This window comes from Theobroma umbraticum, unplaced genomic scaffold, assembly GCF_002168275.2.
Source record: "Theobroma umbraticum cultivar Fairchild unplaced genomic scaffold, ASM216827v3 scaffold_20.0, whole genome shotgun sequence".
In the NCBI taxonomy this organism is placed as follows: Eukaryota; Viridiplantae; Streptophyta; class Magnoliopsida; order Malvales; family Malvaceae; genus Theobroma; species Theobroma umbraticum.
Window position 1 is genome coordinate 7,281,456 of NW_018397266.1, and position 17,381 is coordinate 7,298,836.

A 17,381-nucleotide genomic window follows, 5' to 3' on the forward strand; every position below is an offset into this window, starting at 1 on the left:
AAGGGTTTGGGTGTTTTTGGTTAAATATTACAAACATTTGTCGAAGCTGGCAATGTCAATCGAGGCAAGAGTTTGGGCTTTATGGAGGTATCTTAGAATTTGGGCCATGATTGGCCGTCTCTTCCACCTGTTACGCAGTTTCAAAGCCGCATATCAGTATATCGAATTTTGTTTACATGTTTGCCTTATTCATTCATGCTTAGTTTTTTTCTTATCATTTTCTCTCGTCTTAAAATTATCTTTTCATAATATTTATTCTGAGAAGAGAGAAAAACCATGAAAAGATAAGTGATTGCACGAGCAAAATATGAAAAGATAAGTGATGGGATGAAGAGGTTTTAATTTTCTTTTTTTATTGATAGTGTTTAATTTTACTTTTTGTTTGGATATGGGAATAATATATTTCACACTACAAACATCAAGTAGATACTTGGCAAAAACTTATTCGTGGTGCATGTATGAAGGATAAAGCAACATATCCACTTCAAAGATCTCAAGATTCAAAACCAAGCTTATCAAATTAGCTTATCCATTGAATTTGTTTAAGATTTAAATTAATTATAGTTTATCAACTAATGATCATCACTATCATTGATTCAAAAAATAGATTAATTTTATCACTTTATCTTGTATCTAGTATAAATATACGTACATACCACATCCAATTAGTTCTTTGCAAGTTTATTTTCTGTTGTTCCTTACTTTTGTCATTCCTTGTTTTTATATGGTACCAAAGCTTTGTCAAGCATAGCAGCAACATGATCCAAATCTTACTTCAAAGGCCACCTTCACTAAATCAACCACCACCACTCTTTCCTTTACTGTGCATCAACCTCAAACAACAATGCCAATCTCCATCAATGTTGCAGCTCAATAATAACAATTTTCTTTCTTAGCAATTGCAACTTAGTTCGCTCATTATTGGTTACAATCTCAAAGGATATCTCAATGGAGCAGCACCATGTGCTAACCGCATGATCACCACAAATGATACATCCACACTAAATCCAACCTATCACCATTGGTATCGACAAGATCAATTTTCACATCTTGAATTTGGAGGATCATGACCGACGTAAGGAACTAGATGAGTATAACCTGTTAAACCGAAGCAAGCCTAACATTGTTTAAACATAACTATTATTCATCATATAACCATCATCATCATACATTTCCCATTATCATGTAAACACATGCATAAGTGCATCATTATGGATTTCACCAATTAACGTGTTCATAAACATTCTCATAAGTAAATATTTCATAATCAAATATGGGTCCATATGCCCATACATATAACATTCATTTGCACACTTGTTGTGCTCATATAGGCTCTCAAGCCGTCATATTCAATTAACATATATGCTTATATAATATCCATACCAAGTATAATGCCATAACATGGCTACATCATCACAACAATATTGAACAATGTTATAACATAATTAGAAATAAAGATCGACTTGCCAAGCGGACCATGACTCGACTCTCTAACCTTCAAGAAGGCTGCTATACCATGTACTAAGAAAGAAGAACAGATCACGTCTTAGTGACTCAAATGGCTGAAGGGCTATCACTAATCTATAATAAAAATAGAGGAAACTAATGTGTGAATTACAAAGATTCCATGAGTAAATACGAGAAGGGGACAAGCTAAGGGGAAGAGTTTTTGCATAAATTATATCGTTAATGTAAACATGAATCTTGAGATAAACATACTTTATTTTCAAATTTCTCATAAAATTAAGTTGTTACAAACTAGTCTCATTTTTTATGGTCATATCAACATTTCATAAACATATAGTTCTTTAAATACACCGAACATTTACATAAAACCTTTACAAAAAACAAGGAAGCTGTACCTTACCTGTGGTATTAGATCTTCCCTAATAGAAACGATTCTTAACCATATAAACCTAAACTATGAGCAATACACTCCAATCTTACCGTAAATCATATGAACTGCTCATATACTTGAGATTCTTCTCTAGAATTCAATCATATAACATTAAGGTGATCATCTTTCCATCCATATAAATCAAGTGATCAATTTTTGATCCATAAAACTCAATGGATGCATTAGGAGTTATTCTGTACATTAATCTATCTTAGCTATTTTATGGCTTAAAGAATAATCTACTCAATCAAGCAGTCATTATAACATAACATGCAAACATAACATATACATACATCCATTCTATTCATAATATGTAGTAATCATGTATGCTCAATGGATGAATACATCATGCCTATGTTTAGGCCACTCATGTGGCACATTGGCCTCATTCATATTGAGCGCCATCACCATATGGTGGAATCTTGCACCGTGATGGGTGGGATCATTCTAAACATGTGTGGTATTCTTACCCCTACATTTGGACTTTAATTGTATGGCATTCTCACCCCCACATTTGGTTTTCATCATCGTATAGAATATCTGATATTCATACATGCATCATCAACATATTAGGCACATATTCTCCTATAACCCATACTCATAAACATGGTTTTTTCATAAGGCATGTGGTACTACATCACATTCTATCTCCGTGGAATCATGTCTTGCATGTTTCAAGTTTTTTTCAAATAAAACATATCATCAACTTAAGGATGAGAACGTCTACCTCAACCTAAGCATTCATTCCTATTTTACCATAGTAACAATTTAAGTACTATTTTGCCAAACATTTTATTCTCCTAGAATATTCAATCATCATACTTAACATCAAAGATGAAGTAGGAAACTTATGTCCATTTATTATCCATAATCCATACACTTTTCTAATTGAATTGAAGCATTTGAAGTAAAACATTTAAAAGGGCTTATCTCCCTTGTTGAAAACTACGACGTAGTAGAGATATTTACATAGGTATATAAATTCTAAAATAATTTTTGAAAACATTTAGATATAAACCTTTTTTATTAAACATTAGAAACATATAATTCAAATCACGTATGTCAAACAATTTCATAAAACCATGCTTAACTTTACATATCAAAAAAATACTTAAAAAGGTATATCCCTTCACTTTTTTAGAGTGTTTCGAACTTTTTCTCTATTTTCAATGAGTACTTGGCTTTTTCAAAAATTTTAACTTTTTCTACCATTCTTAGTAATAATTAAACGAGTATCAATATCGTTCCTTACATTGTAAAATTGCATTCTAAGCATAATCTTGGACATAAATCTCTAACCAACTAGTCTAATAAAACTTGCTGTTCATACTTAAAACTAAAATCTAGCCTTCCAAACCAATTCTTGTTAGTGATAACTTTACCTTGATAAGCTCTTAGAGCTTGGAAATGCTTGGAACCTAGTGTTTAAAATAAAAATCACATTTTTAGGATTTAACAAAACCTTAGAAGGAAAACTTGTAAACTTTTGAAGTAGGAAAATCATTTCCTTACCTTTACAATGTTGAAAAACCAATTAAAAGCTAGAAACCAAGTTGTTCTTCAAGAAAAATGAATTTGAAGCTTGGTGAGTGTTGAAAGAGTTGAGAAACTGGTGGCTAGTGGTTGAGTATTCAAGAAAAATGATTAAATCTCGAAATTTGTGAAGCATTTATAGTTTAAGGGTGAAAAGACAAGTTTAATCCTTTATTTTTTGAAGTCTGATGCTTAAGTCTCGATACCTTGAGCATAAGTCTCTATGCTTTTAGAAAACAGTTGTGTTTTGGAGGTTTCTCGACTCATGTGTTGATATTTTGCATGAAAGTACCAACTCACCTCGAAAGTTGACCTCTATAATCCAACACAAAATCTACTATAGCAATTCCTTTGGAGTTTTGATTGTTCCTCAACATTCAATAATTATTATCATCAATAATCAATCTAGGAATCCAGTACTAAGCATTTTAAGCTCTTTCAAATCTATTTAAGCTCTTTTAAAACTAATTTACGAACTGAAGTTCACTATTTTACAAATACCCATGTGCAAAAAATTCATAAATCCCTCATCCTTACCTTAGGTGAGCTTTAAACAAAGAGAAATCCATCTAAACCCTTTAGTTTGTAGAAATCAGTAAATCTCGAACGATACACAATTTTTTTAGAGTTAAAAACCAAGATTTCAAAAGTGAAAAATGTCATCTTTACTTTTTAAAACTCGAAACTAAGCTCAAATATTTAAAAAATAGTGATTTAAATGAAACATGTGTTGAAAGAGCATGGGAGCTAAGAAAATACCTCTGAAAATCGGCTAAAGGTTGCCAACCCTTGTTTAGAGTGGTATACTTATAAGCTAGGGTGTGAAATTATATTTTTACCCTTTTCGTTTTCTGAAAATATAGTCATCTGTCGATAAATGGTAGTTATTTATCGATAAATGAGCTCTAGAATGGTTTTAAAAGCTCTTAAGTTGCTATCTATTGATAGATGTATCCCATCTATCGATAAATAGGCTTGATCTATCAATAAATGATGAACAATAGATATCCTTTAATTCCTTAAAAGTCTATTTTGGGTTTGTATCTATCGATAGATAAAGAACATCTATTGCAAGATAGATTCTAGTAAACAAAAATATACTTAAAAATTTATCCATTTATACTCCTTTTTCCACCAAACGTTTTAAATCATTTTAGTTTTATTCTTGTTTTAACATGATAAAATTGATTAAACTTTTTGGGCCTTTGAAAATGAATGAAAATTATTTTTGAATATGAAGAAAATCCTTAAAAGAGAGTTAAAGTTGAACTTAAAAGAAAGATATATTGAAATGCTTTGATTGTTTGAATATATTTGTAGTATGATCATGCTCTTCAACATAAAGGAATATTTTTTAATTTTCTCAAAAATCTCTTGTCTTCAAAATTCAAAGTGCCAACCTAAGAATCAAGTTCTCAAAAGAAATGACTTAATTCTTAAAAGAAAAGAAAACAAAATTTATCTCTTTGATTCAAAGTTCCAACCTAAGAATCAAGTTCTAAAAAAAATGACTTGACTCTTAAATGAGAAGAAAACAAAATTTATTTCTTTGATTATAAGAAAAATCAATTTTAGAGAAGAAGAAGTAAGTTCTTAAGTAAAGATCAACAGTGAGTAATTGATTTTGAGAAAAGAAGAAATTGGTTATTGAAAGATAAAAACTTTGAGATTTGTGAAGAATCGACACCTTAGAGACAAAGAATCGATTTCGGAGAGACAAAATGTAGAAGGAGGAAAGCAAAGAAGAAAGAATTGATTCCACATGGAGAAGATATCGGTTCTTAAAGCACCAAAAGTACAAGTTAGAAACTTGGTGATCAAGAAAGACATGGTACAACTGGATAAAAGTGGAGCGGTAAAAATTAGGCTTAAATTCAAAATTTGGTGCTAGACCACAGGGAATAACCCACACCTTAAGGTAAAAGAATCGATTCTCCAAGATTGCAAAGTATCACTTTTGAACCTAGTTGTAGAAGAATCGACACCTCAAAATAAAAGAATCGATTTTCTAGAGACAAAAAGCTATGAATTTTGCAAAGAACCAACAACTCAACAGCTATGAATCGATTCTACAAATGTGATAGAATTTTGCAAGCTAACTGGAATGTACAAGAAATTATTCAAATTTCAAGCAGAAAATCATAAAGGCTATAAATATCCACCTTGATAATTTTAAAGAAAGAAAAGAAGATGAATTTTAAAGAATTTGAATTATTTTTGAAGAAGAAAAGAGCGAAAATACTAGAGAAAAAACTGTTAGTAGAAAGGTCTCACCTTTGAGTAAGAAAAGAGCCTAAAGATCACATTTTTATTCTTTAGTTAATCCTTCTTAAGCTTAAACCTTTTGTGATCATCCATGTCTTTGTGACAACTTTCACTTTTTTGATCCTAGACTTTTTTATCAACCTTTTCAGTGATTTTGAGCTAGAGATTCACAAAAATCTATTATTGTATTAGTTATACCTCCAAGCAAAAGGTAGAGGGATTTTGCATGATCTATTAAAAGGTTTTATCTTGTGTAAAGGTTGTGCTTGACTTTAAAAAAGGTAGTATCTTGATAGAGGTTACGCTTGATTCTATGAAAGGCATGTTGTAAAGGTTATGCCTAACCCTATTAAAAAGACAAGCTAATGATGGATTCAAACTCCTTATGCTATCAAGGGAGAAGACGTAGGCATTTGAAAGCCGAACCTCTTTAAAAATCCTATTGAGTACCTTTTATTTTTTTGTTCTTTACTTATTTAGTTTATACTCTATTTTGCTATTTTATTCTTTCATATTTTAGCTTTATCTTCAAAGACTTTTGAAAAGGGGAAATTTTATATAACAACAACCAATTCAGATCTTTCTTGGTAGTTTTAGTCTTAACCGATTAACACAATCTATAATCAATTAAAAATTCTTCGAATTTGCACTTCTTCATTTTATCTTCCTTCAACGGTCAACTTCACTTTAAATTTGAATTTTGGTGTTTGGAGATTCTTTAAGTCTTGTGCTCTAATCGATTAACTCTATGCCTTAACTGATTAGCAAACTTCTGTTTTCCTTTGTCAAGTACCATTTTATTCAGTTAAGTCTAGTGTTAACTGATTAAGATTTCTGTACCTAACAATTCCTTAACTAGTTAAGGCCTTTTAATAATCAGTTACAAAAGTCCCGTCTTCACTAATTCTTTCATTTTTTCCACTTTAATTGATTTGCCTATTTATTATTTGATCTTATTTTTAATCATTCATCTTATTGAGGGAATTAACTTTATCATGCACACTCAAATAATAAAGTTAAACATTAATAAATAAAAAATATTTTATTATCATAAAAAATATATGAAATTCTACTCGAATAATGTTTCTTACAAAAGCTCCAACTAGGCTAAATAGGCTCCAAAGCTTCTCCAAAACATGATAATCTGTAGCAACAAATATTTAATAATATGTTTTATATTATCACTTTATCTATCCATAATTCATAAAATTACAAAGAGAATTATATTTTGTAAACATTCATCTTTTCTATTTGTTTTAATTTCTTCTTGATTTTGTTTATTTTTTAATTAATAAAAAATATTTTCTTTTATTTATATTTTTCATTATAAAACTTATGATTGGATTCAATAAAACTAAGTCTTTTATTTACATATTTATTAAAAATAATAAAATATTATCAAATAATTTTTTACATATTAGAGCACATCTTTAATAACTTTATGAAATTACTATGTAATTTCTCTTTACAATATTTTAAAAATGTTTTACTTTGAACAACAGTTACACAAAAGTTGTACCCGACCAAACCGACCTAAGATACGACACCGCGTTTAGTTGATCCCTCACGTGCGTTGAACACTCAACTCGAACGCAAGACATGTCAATCTCCAAACATACAACGAAACGTGCGTACTCTAACTCCGAACTCCTAAAGGGACCTTCGAATATAACCATTTGGTTTTGCTGTCAACATGAGTCGAAAGAGAGACAAACCCTACTTCTCCCGTCACGGCCCCGCTTCCATCTCTAAAAGGCGTCGTCCTCTGCCACCTTATCCACTGCCGCCAACTGAGGATGACGACAAGCCTACGCCGCCACCGGCTGTGGTTGTCATGGGTCTTCCCCCAAATTGCTCGGTGCTCGATTTGAAGTCGAGGTTTGAGATCTATGGCTCAATCCCGCATCCGCATTAACCGTGATGCTGTTGGCTACATAGCGTATCGCTCTAAGGAATCCGCCGAGTCTGCCATTGCCGCTTCCCTTGATTCCTCTTTCGGCGTTACCGTTGATTCCAAAAAGGCAATTTTGTTTTTTAATCTATGCCCCTTTTGATTTCTTAATTTCTTGTTTGGTAACTGGTACAAGAGGAAGGAATTTGGTTGCCGTTTTTGTAATTATTGTGTTTTTGGGAGCGTTTGGCTAAAGAAAACTAAATTGGGCGGCTTTAAGGCTAAAATTAAAAACTTTGTGAGTTTTTTTAATTAATTTGAAAATTATTACCTTTTTAATTAATAATGAGAATCCGAAGTTAAATTTTAGAGCTATGCTTTGTTGCTCACGCATTAAGAGGTTCCAACTTCTGAAATGTGATGTTGGTTGCAGGTTCAAGTTTTGTGGGCAACTGACCCTTTAGCGAAATGGAGAGAAGGGGTAGGGGTAGGGGTCGGCGCTAGTAAGGGTAATGGGTCATCCTCGTCATCAAAGCTTTTGCGGCCTGAGGTGCCTTTGAGCAGGCATGGAAGAGGCAATAAGCTTGCATCAGCTATAGTTAACCGGTGCAGCTCAGAAGTAGTGATGATGGTTCTTCAATGTTAGAAGTGCCTTTTAAAGGAGAGCATTTGCCTACGATGATATTCTATAATGCAGGACTAGGGTTTTTGGGATCTGTCCATCTTTGTAACCATAGTGCAAGTTTAGTCTTAGCTCCTTTTTTTCTACTCTAATTTCTAGAATGTAATGCGTTGTGTATGGTGGAAGTTGTTTTAGTGTCTTGGAAGTTGGAGGAATGAGTGAAAGTTGTGGGGTATGTTTTGGGTTTATGGTTACCAATGATGCTTATATAGTGCCAATGAATGCAACGTTACCATTTTTGTATATTTGTCATGGTTTTTGGTTATATAGTTCATAGAATGTTTTAAACGATTAGAGCGTTTGTTGACATGAGTGATCTCCTCTGCCCTAACTGAGGAGATACGTCATTTGACTTGATCAAGGTTTTCAATATTCTTGAGCAATTTAGATGGAGATTGGCAGTTCATCAGGTTATTTGAATGGTTCCATACTTCCGTTGCTTGATCTTGGTTTGGAATTTTACAAATGGCTTATACCCATGAGACTCAATGGAAGGAGCAATAGCTGGTCCGACATCGAAGAAATATTCATAGCTCCAGATTTGACATGGCTCTCGGTAGTATTTTATGCTCTGCCGAACTCAAGGGGACAGGGGTTGTCTGCTTTTGTTTTAGAGCTTCAAAATGCTTTGATGGGTCATTCCAGCCATTCGTTGTATTTGTTTCTGCAAGTTTTCAAACATTTTTTTTTCACAGTTAAATCACTTGTAATCACCCCTGTACACGATGATTTCTATCGAGTATTCTTGCAGCTGGCTGAATTGCTACGCAAAATGTTGTCCTCTTTTTTAAACTCCTTTCGATGGTTTCACCAAAGAAGTCAGCGGTAATTAAGCGATGATTCTACCAAGCAAATCCCCTAATTACCACATAATAATCTGCCATCTTATCGTCTTCTTCTAATATTGCTCAATGGATGTGTTCTATGACTTTCGGATATGTGATGCATAAATCGGTTTTGTCGTATTTTAGGGTCGCCTTGGTTGCAGGGAAGGGAAGGCCTCAATATTCAGCTAAGAAGGCCCACACCGTTATCTGCAAGTAAAAAGTTTGTTAGGAAACGGCGCTGTTTCAACTAGATGGATCGGTGGACATGAATTAAAAAGCAGGCACTTGGCAGAGGCGGCCTGGGTTCTTTCGAGATGCTTGACCTCGACAGCTGAGTACAATTGGTTATGGCGATGGAAGTAAAGCAGAATAGCAAAGAAACAATAATCGAACAAAGAGAAAAAGAAGAAGAACAACTGTGGAGCTGGGGAGCAGGCACGGATGGACAGCTGGGCACCGCAAGGCTCCTAGACGAGCACCTTCCCCAACTTCTTAGCCTCCCTTCTCTCTCTTCCGCGGGCCCCGTCTCTATCCTTGCTTGGGCGGTGCTCACGTTGTTGCCTTGACCTATGGTGCCAGCAGCTACACCCTTCTCTTTATCTCTTTATTTTGTTTTTCTTTTCTTTTTTCCTTGCTCTATTTCACAGCGAATTAATTATTTTTTCTGCGCAAAATGTTGGTTAATGGTTTTGCAGGTGGGAAAGTGTTGACGTGGGGAAGGGGTAACTCTGGTCAGTTAGGCCATGGGGACATGGTTAATAGCTTGTTAGCTCCAAAGCCTGTAATGTCTTTGGAGAGTTATTTTATCACTCAAGTTTCAGCTGGATGGAGCCACTCTGGATTCGTTTCAGGTTCCTTGTAGATTTGCATCGTTCTACTTTTACCCGTATTTAAAATTGCTATACTGCCAGTAGCTCTGTGTTTGATTATTGTCTATACAGCTAAAATATCTAAATGTTACCAAATGTAATTAAATTGATGGACGTGCTCAGTTTTTCCATTCTACTTTATGCTGTTGATTTTGAACTTCCTCAATTAACTTCTTACCAACAATTCAGATCATGCTTGTTGGAGATTATGAATTTCATGTGGCAATATTTTTGCAATTGAACATGCTATTGAATTTAGTTTTCTAATTACTTTTCAGATGAAGGGTGTGCTTTTACTTGTGGAGATGGTTCGTTTGGTCAGCTAGGGCATGGTGATTACAGGTCACATTGCTCTCCTGTTAAAGTATCATTTTTTGTTAATAAGCATGTTGAACAGATAGCATGTGGTATGCGCCATTCACTTGTCTTATTGAAAGGTAAATGTGCGATGAATTAGTTGTGCTGCTAGAGGTCTTGAGTTTCAATATGAAGACTTTTTTTTTTTGAGTATATTACATATGCATTTACTACCTGAAGCTTTGAAAAATTGTACAAATTGTCAATTGATACCTGAAGAGAAAAGATGCACAATTGCACCATGAACTTTCGAATTGTTTACCATGATGTTAACTCAAACTCTTAACACTATTAATCTAGCCAGCGGCTAACCAACATTATCATTTTAGGTATATGCCACATGAAACCATCCACATCCATTTCAAAGCCAACTGAACACTAAGATGTATTTTTTTTTTTTACCTAGGCAGTAAAAATCCCATCCAAAACCGGCCAATTGTTGGATATCATGTGGCATTCATGTGGAATTTTCACAAGTATTTAGCATTTTTATTTAACAAGTGGGATGGACACATGTTGTGATTATATTGGTTAGAAACTACATAAGCGAGTTGGGTAAATGGTATTAGAGTTTGGCTGAACATGATACACTATTTAAAAGTTCAGGATCCAAATTGTACATTGTTTTTCTTCAAGTACCAATTGTTCATTTCACTCGAAGTTTAGATACCAAATATGTAAGTTACTCATGTTCTCCATATAAAATATATATGCGTCTGTTTCGTTTTGGCATATGTATTCGTTTCTGTCTTTGATTATTTATATGTTTGCTTAACTTGCTGATAACATTGTATCAGATTGTTTTAGAATTAAGCTCACTTCACCTACAGAATAATGTGTAGAAAGATGAATAGAAAAGCTGCATTTCTTCACAAAATTTAAAGGAAACTCTGTTTGTGATATGTCTGTACAAGAATACATAATTTAGTGCCTGAAATACAACATTGTTGCAAGTTGATCTAAATGAAGCTTTGTTGGATACATTCTGCCTACCCTTTGGATTGGATTAGAAGTTCTGAGAATTTTAAATGATTAAGGAATCTCGTACAAGTAACCGCATAGTGTTTCTCGCCTGGATGCTTGGTGTACAGGAAAGAGAACTAGAGGATTACCAGTTGAAAGCTTCACCTTAGTCCCTAATAACCAAATTCCTCTCTGCAGATAATTCGGGAAATCAACTTTATGGATTTGGGTCTGGAAAGCGTGGTCAGCTGGGTGTTTCAACAGATAGAATCAAGTTGATTAATACTCCTCAGTTTACTTGTGGATTTGAAGATGTTAAAATTATCAGCATCAGTGCAAATGGAGACCATAGTGCAGCATTATCTGGTGAGTACACCCATATTAGCAGAATATTTTATTTGTACCACAAACCATGTTGGCTTACAAGTAGTACCCTTTTTTAGGCAATACCAAAGCCCATAAACAGTATAGAATAAAATTTGCCTCCAATAACTAGTTTTTCATTTAATTTAATCTAGTTTTTATAACTGTGTCTTGCCTCCAGCCTGAAGGACAACTATACATTTGGGGAAGAGGGTTTGGTGCCACTTCAGATTTTCTCATTCCTCAACACATACCCTCACCATTGCTTTCTAAAGCTGTGCTTGGTTGGAATCATGCCTCATTATTATCTGGTATACATGCACACTTGTTAATCCATTATGGTTTACTTTGTACTCAAGCTATACACACTTGAACTTACCCTATCCCCTCACAACCGCGCACCCCCCCCCCCCCCCCCCCCCCCAACCCCCTCTAAAAAAAAACTCCTGGGTAAATATTTTAGCTTTCCTTGATCTCTTCCTGGTAAGATATGTCAAATCACATGTTGGTAACTCATTTTTATTTTGTAATAGATGATGGAGAAGTTTTTATGCTTGGTGGCAGCCATCATGGAGTGCTAAGCAATCTTGAGAAAATGAATCCCTCAAAGCATTTATCTGGTAATCCATTTGGAAAACTAAAGACAAGAATAAATTTGATAAATTATATTGCAATAGAAGCATCAGGGTTGATGATCATGTATATACATTAAAGGTGCATATCTTAAAAGGTTATCATTGTTGGTTTCTTAACCATCAGAGTGGACATTGCACCCTAAAATAAAAAGAAAAAAACCACCTCAATGGGAATAATACATGTGCACTCTCTTTTGAAGTTTTGTTACAGGTTTGGCTACTTTAGGTTCCTCGGTATTAAATACAACCTTTTCTGTTTTGGAGAAACTGGAGCAGCTCTTTTGGAGAGAGTCCCTGGTCTTGATGGGATGAAAGTTGTGCAAATTGCAGCTGGGGCTGAGCACTCTGCTATCATAACAGGCAAAGTCTATTGAACTTTTCTTTGTTTTCTTGTCATATTGTTTACTGATTTTTCTTTTCCACATATGCATTGTGATGGCAGAGGATGGAGTGATAAAAACATGGGGTTGGGGTGAACATGGCCAGCTTGGTCTTGGCAGTACATGCGATCAAAGTATCCCGCAAACAGTTAGTTTAGGTCATGATATTGAGCACAAGGATGCCACGTTCAGAGTTTACTGTGGGAGTGGGTTCACATATGCCATAAGGACGCTGTGTTCCCCTCCTTAACCCGGATATATTCTGATCGAGTACAAAGACCCTTTATCCTATATACAAAAATCAATGGGAGCAAATTTTTCTTGTTTCACGTACCAACGAAGGAAGAGGAACACTCTACCAAACACAATCTTTTGATCTGTATCTTATCTGGAATGAGCATTTATCAATGTGTCATATATTTAGATGAAAGCAGTTTGTAAAATTATCTATGCATGAGAAAGCCGTCGCCCGAGTCTAACACAGTTGTGGCGCTGCTTGCACTGTAATGTAATGTTTAGATTCTTTGTGGGATCAGATGACTCTATGGGTTGAATTGGTTTGCTGAATAGAAATTTAAGAGTTGTTTCATCAGTTCTTTTTCTTTTTTCTTTTTTTTGATTTTTAAATACTAGTTGGTTCAAGTACTTTCTAGTATTTCCCTTCTTTTTGATTTTTAAAACGTATACTTGTTTAGTTAATAGAAAATTAATTTTATATGTAAAATATTTTATGAATTAACTAGAAAAATAACCGTTGATTGTGCAAAATATCATATGATATTGAAAAGCATAAAACATTTTTCAAAAAGTAACAAAAACACTTTTATATTAAATCTATAATATAAATTTAATAAATATCTTAACTTAAAAAATAAAAAATATCAATACTTTTTAACTTAAAATAGTAATATTTATATTATTTAATACTATTAAAATTTATAAAATATAGTTTTTAATAAAATCAATTAATATAATTAAGCTTTTTATTTATAAATTTAACTAATGATTATAATAAAATAATTTCAATAATTATCATTTAATGAATGCACATTTATAAGTATAAGTTTAAATCTTACTAATAGCTATAATAAAAAATCTTTTAATGATCATTATGAAATAAATACATATTTATAAGTATAGATTTTGAATGTTTTGCATAACTAGCGAATATTTACATTTTTATGGTATTACATAAAAAAGTGATGAGATAAAATTTTTTTAAAAAAAGGTGATTAAATACTTTAGTGTTATGAATATTTTGTGAATATCCATTCATGTTATCTATATTTAGATTTGGTGTAAATCAGATGAGATTATGATATAATCCATCTAATTTCTAAGTGTTATCTTCATCTTGTAAATGAGTTATTTACCTCTAAATAGACCCCTTTTAATTCATTTATATACACACTTTAATAAAATTGCTTCTCTCCCTTAAATACTTTCTTTCTTCTCTTTAAGTATTCTTTCAAGTTATTTTTATTTGTTCTTATAAAGTTTTTTTTTTATAACACGTTATCAGCACGATTTTCTAATCTCTCACTCTCAAACTTCACAAACAAGAAATTCAATTTTTTTTCAGGTAATTTTTGTTTATTGTTATTTTATTGTTTTGTCCAAATTTTACCAATTTCTCATAAATCAATTTTAGATTTTATATTTAGTGTTTTCTATAAGCCAATTAATTATTTTGCTTGCCAATTACGATATATTGTAATACTAACATTTACGTTCTTCTTTTAAGCTATCACAATGTCAAATCTTACAATGCTTGAATTTGTAGCTCTTGATATTACTGGCAAAAACTATCTATCTTGGATTCTAGATGGTGAAATCCATTTAAATGCTATGGGTCTTGGAGATATAATCAAAGAAAAAAACAAAGCATCCAATCAGGATAAGGCAAAAGTAATGATTTTCCTTCACCACCATCTTCATGAAAGATTAAAAATTGAGTATCTCACAATAAAAGATTCCTTGGATCTTTGAAAAAGTCTAAAGAAAAGATATGACCACCAAAAAATAGTAATTTTACCAAAAGCTCGTTATGATTAGATGCATCTATAATTGCAAGATTTTAAAACTGTAAGTGAATATAACTCAGCATTATTTAAAATTAGTTCTAAACTAAAATTGTGTGGAGAAAAGATGACCGATGCTGATTTGTTACAAAAAATATTCTTTATTTTTCACACCTTAAATGTGCTCCTATAGCAACAATATCGTGAAAAAGACTTTAAAAAATACTTTGAACTGTATTCATGTCTTCTTGTGGCTAAGAAAAATAATGAGCTATTGATGAAAAATCATGAATCTTACCCAACTGGTTTTGCTCTATTCCCTAAAGTAAATGCGACATCATTTAGAAATTCTGGTCGTGGTCGTGATCGTAATCGTGGACGTGAAAAAGGTCGTCATAATTATCACAGTTGTAGTGGTTATATAAATTATTATTCTGATTGTAGTGGTTATACAAATTATTATTCTGATAATAAGAATACCCACCAGAAGTGGATGAATAGTGAAGAGATATAAAAAAAAGATAAAAGTGGACAAAGTAAAAGGAATATAGAAAATGTTTGTTATCGATGTGGTATGAAAAACCATTGGTTACGTATCTGTCATACACCAAAACATCTTGTTGAACTTTATCAGCGTCACTAAAAGATAAAAGAAAAAACATCAAAACAAATTTGTTGAAGATGATAGCCAAGTTGATATAACACACTTGAATGTTGCTGATTGTTTTACCCACTCTGAAAGACGGATTGATCATTTGATTGGTGATGGGAATCCCAATAATAAAATTTCTTAAATTATTTGTTGATGTGTTTTAGTACAACTTTATTAGGAACTTGACATGTTTAGTATTATTCTATTAAGAAGTTAATATATCTATTAGGAAGATTTTTTTTATATTTTAATAACAAATTTTATATTTAATGTTCTCTTATGTAAGTTTCTTACTATATATAATTTTTATTTTCTTGAAGAAAATATGAATATTTATCTGGTTAGACCCAAGATCAATGATAAAGATATATGTTTAATAAATAGTACTACAACGCACACTATATTTAAAGACAAAAAATATTTTTCGTACTTGACAATGGAAGAAGCTAATGTCAATATAATATCTAGTAGTACAAAATTAATTGAAGGCTCCGGAAGAGCCAATATTTCACTACCTAGAAAAACAAAGTTTATAATAAAAAATACATTACTTTCTACTAGGTCTCAAAGAAACTTATTAAGCTTTAAAGATATTCATTTGATTGGATATCATATTGAGACAACGAATGAAAGAGGTACTGAATACCTTTATATTACATCTATTATATCAGGTAAAAAGTGTGTATTGAAAAAATTACCAGCTGTCCTTTGGAATATACTACACAAAAATTAAAATGATTGAAGCTTATGCTATAGTAACCAGAAGTTTACTAATAATTTTAATGTTTGGCATGACCGGTTAGGCCATCCTGGATCAATAATAATGCAAAAAATTATCGAAAATTCATGTGGCCATCCATTGAAAAATTAGAAGAATTTTCAATCTAATGAATTCTCATGTGCTGCATACTCTCAAGGTAAATTAATCATAAGGCCATCACCAGCCAAAGTTGGGATTGAATCCCTTATGTTTTTGAAACATATTTAGGATGATATATATGGACCTATACATCCACCATGTGGACCATTCAGATATTTTATGGTTTTAATTGATGCATCAACAAGATGGTCACATATGTGCTTATTATCAACTTGCAATTTGGTATTTGCAAGATTTCTTGCACAAATAATTCGTTTGCGAGCACATTTTTCTGATTATTCCATTAAGACAATTTGTCTTGGCAATGCTGGTAAATTTACATTTCAAGCTTTTAATGAATATTGCATGTCAATTGGAATAAATGTTAAACAATCTATTAGTCATGTTCATACACAAAATGGTCTACCAGAATCATTTATCAAATGCCTTAAACTGATTACAAGGCCACTACTTTTGAAATCCAAACTCCCAATTTTTGCTTGGAGACATGCCATTTTGCATGCAGCAGCACTTGTAAGTATCAGGCCAACGAGTTATTATAAATTCTTCCTTATGCAATTGGTTTATGGTCAGGAATCAAATATTTCCTATTTAAGAATTTTTGAATGTGGTATATGTTCTAATTGCTTCACCACAACGCACGAAGATGGGTCATCAAAGGAAGTTAGGAATATATGTTGGATATAAATCTCCATCTATAATTAAATATCTAGAACCTTCAACTGAAGATTTATTCACTGCAAGGTTTGCTGATTGTCATTTTGATGAAATAATTTTTTTAACATTAGGGAGAGAAAATAAGCAGCTGGAAAAGGAAATATCTTGGAATACATTATCATTATTTAGTCTTGATCCTCACACAAATCAATGTAAACAAGAAGTTCAAAAGATAATTCATTTGCAGAATATAGCAAATCAGTTGCCAGATGCATTTATTGACTTAAAAAGAGTAACTAAATCTCATATACCAGCTGCAAATGCTCCAATCAGAATTCATGTAGGACAATCTACTATTGTTAATGAGTCTAAGATATGCTAGAAGCGTGGAAGACCAATCGATTCTAAAGATAAAAATCCTCAAAAAAGAAAAGGAGCAAATATTTAAGATGGTCAAGAAAAGGAAACAAAAACTCTAGAAGAGATCCTTGACATAATTCCAGAAGAAA

At 32.4% G+C, this 17,381-nt stretch overlaps 2 protein-coding genes across 2 annotated transcripts; both read left to right on the forward strand.

Annotated features, from left to right (window-relative positions):
* Positions 1-7,303: 7,303 nt before the first annotated feature.
* On the forward strand, positions 7,304-8,513 carry LOC110423106 (homeobox leucine zipper protein). Its single transcript, XM_021437236.2, is given in 5 exon segments — positions 7,304-7,591; positions 7,593-7,716; positions 8,020-8,193; positions 8,196-8,253; positions 8,256-8,513. Coding segments are annotated over 5 exon segments (582 nt in total). The 5' UTR covers positions 7,304-7,388; the 3' UTR covers positions 8,279-8,513.
* Positions 8,514-8,650: 137 nt separating this feature from the next.
* LOC110423105 (Regulator of chromosome condensation (RCC1) family protein) lies at positions 8,651-13,254 on the forward strand. Its single transcript, XM_089784751.1, is given in 9 exon segments — positions 8,651-9,093; positions 9,240-9,632; positions 9,635-9,667; positions 9,791-9,946; positions 10,243-10,401; positions 11,483-11,650; positions 12,181-12,267; positions 12,547-12,642; positions 12,725-13,254. Coding segments are annotated over 8 exon segments (1,077 nt in total). The 5' UTR covers positions 8,651-9,093; positions 9,240-9,442; the 3' UTR covers positions 12,913-13,254.
* The last annotated feature ends 4,127 nt before the right edge of the window (positions 13,255-17,381 follow it).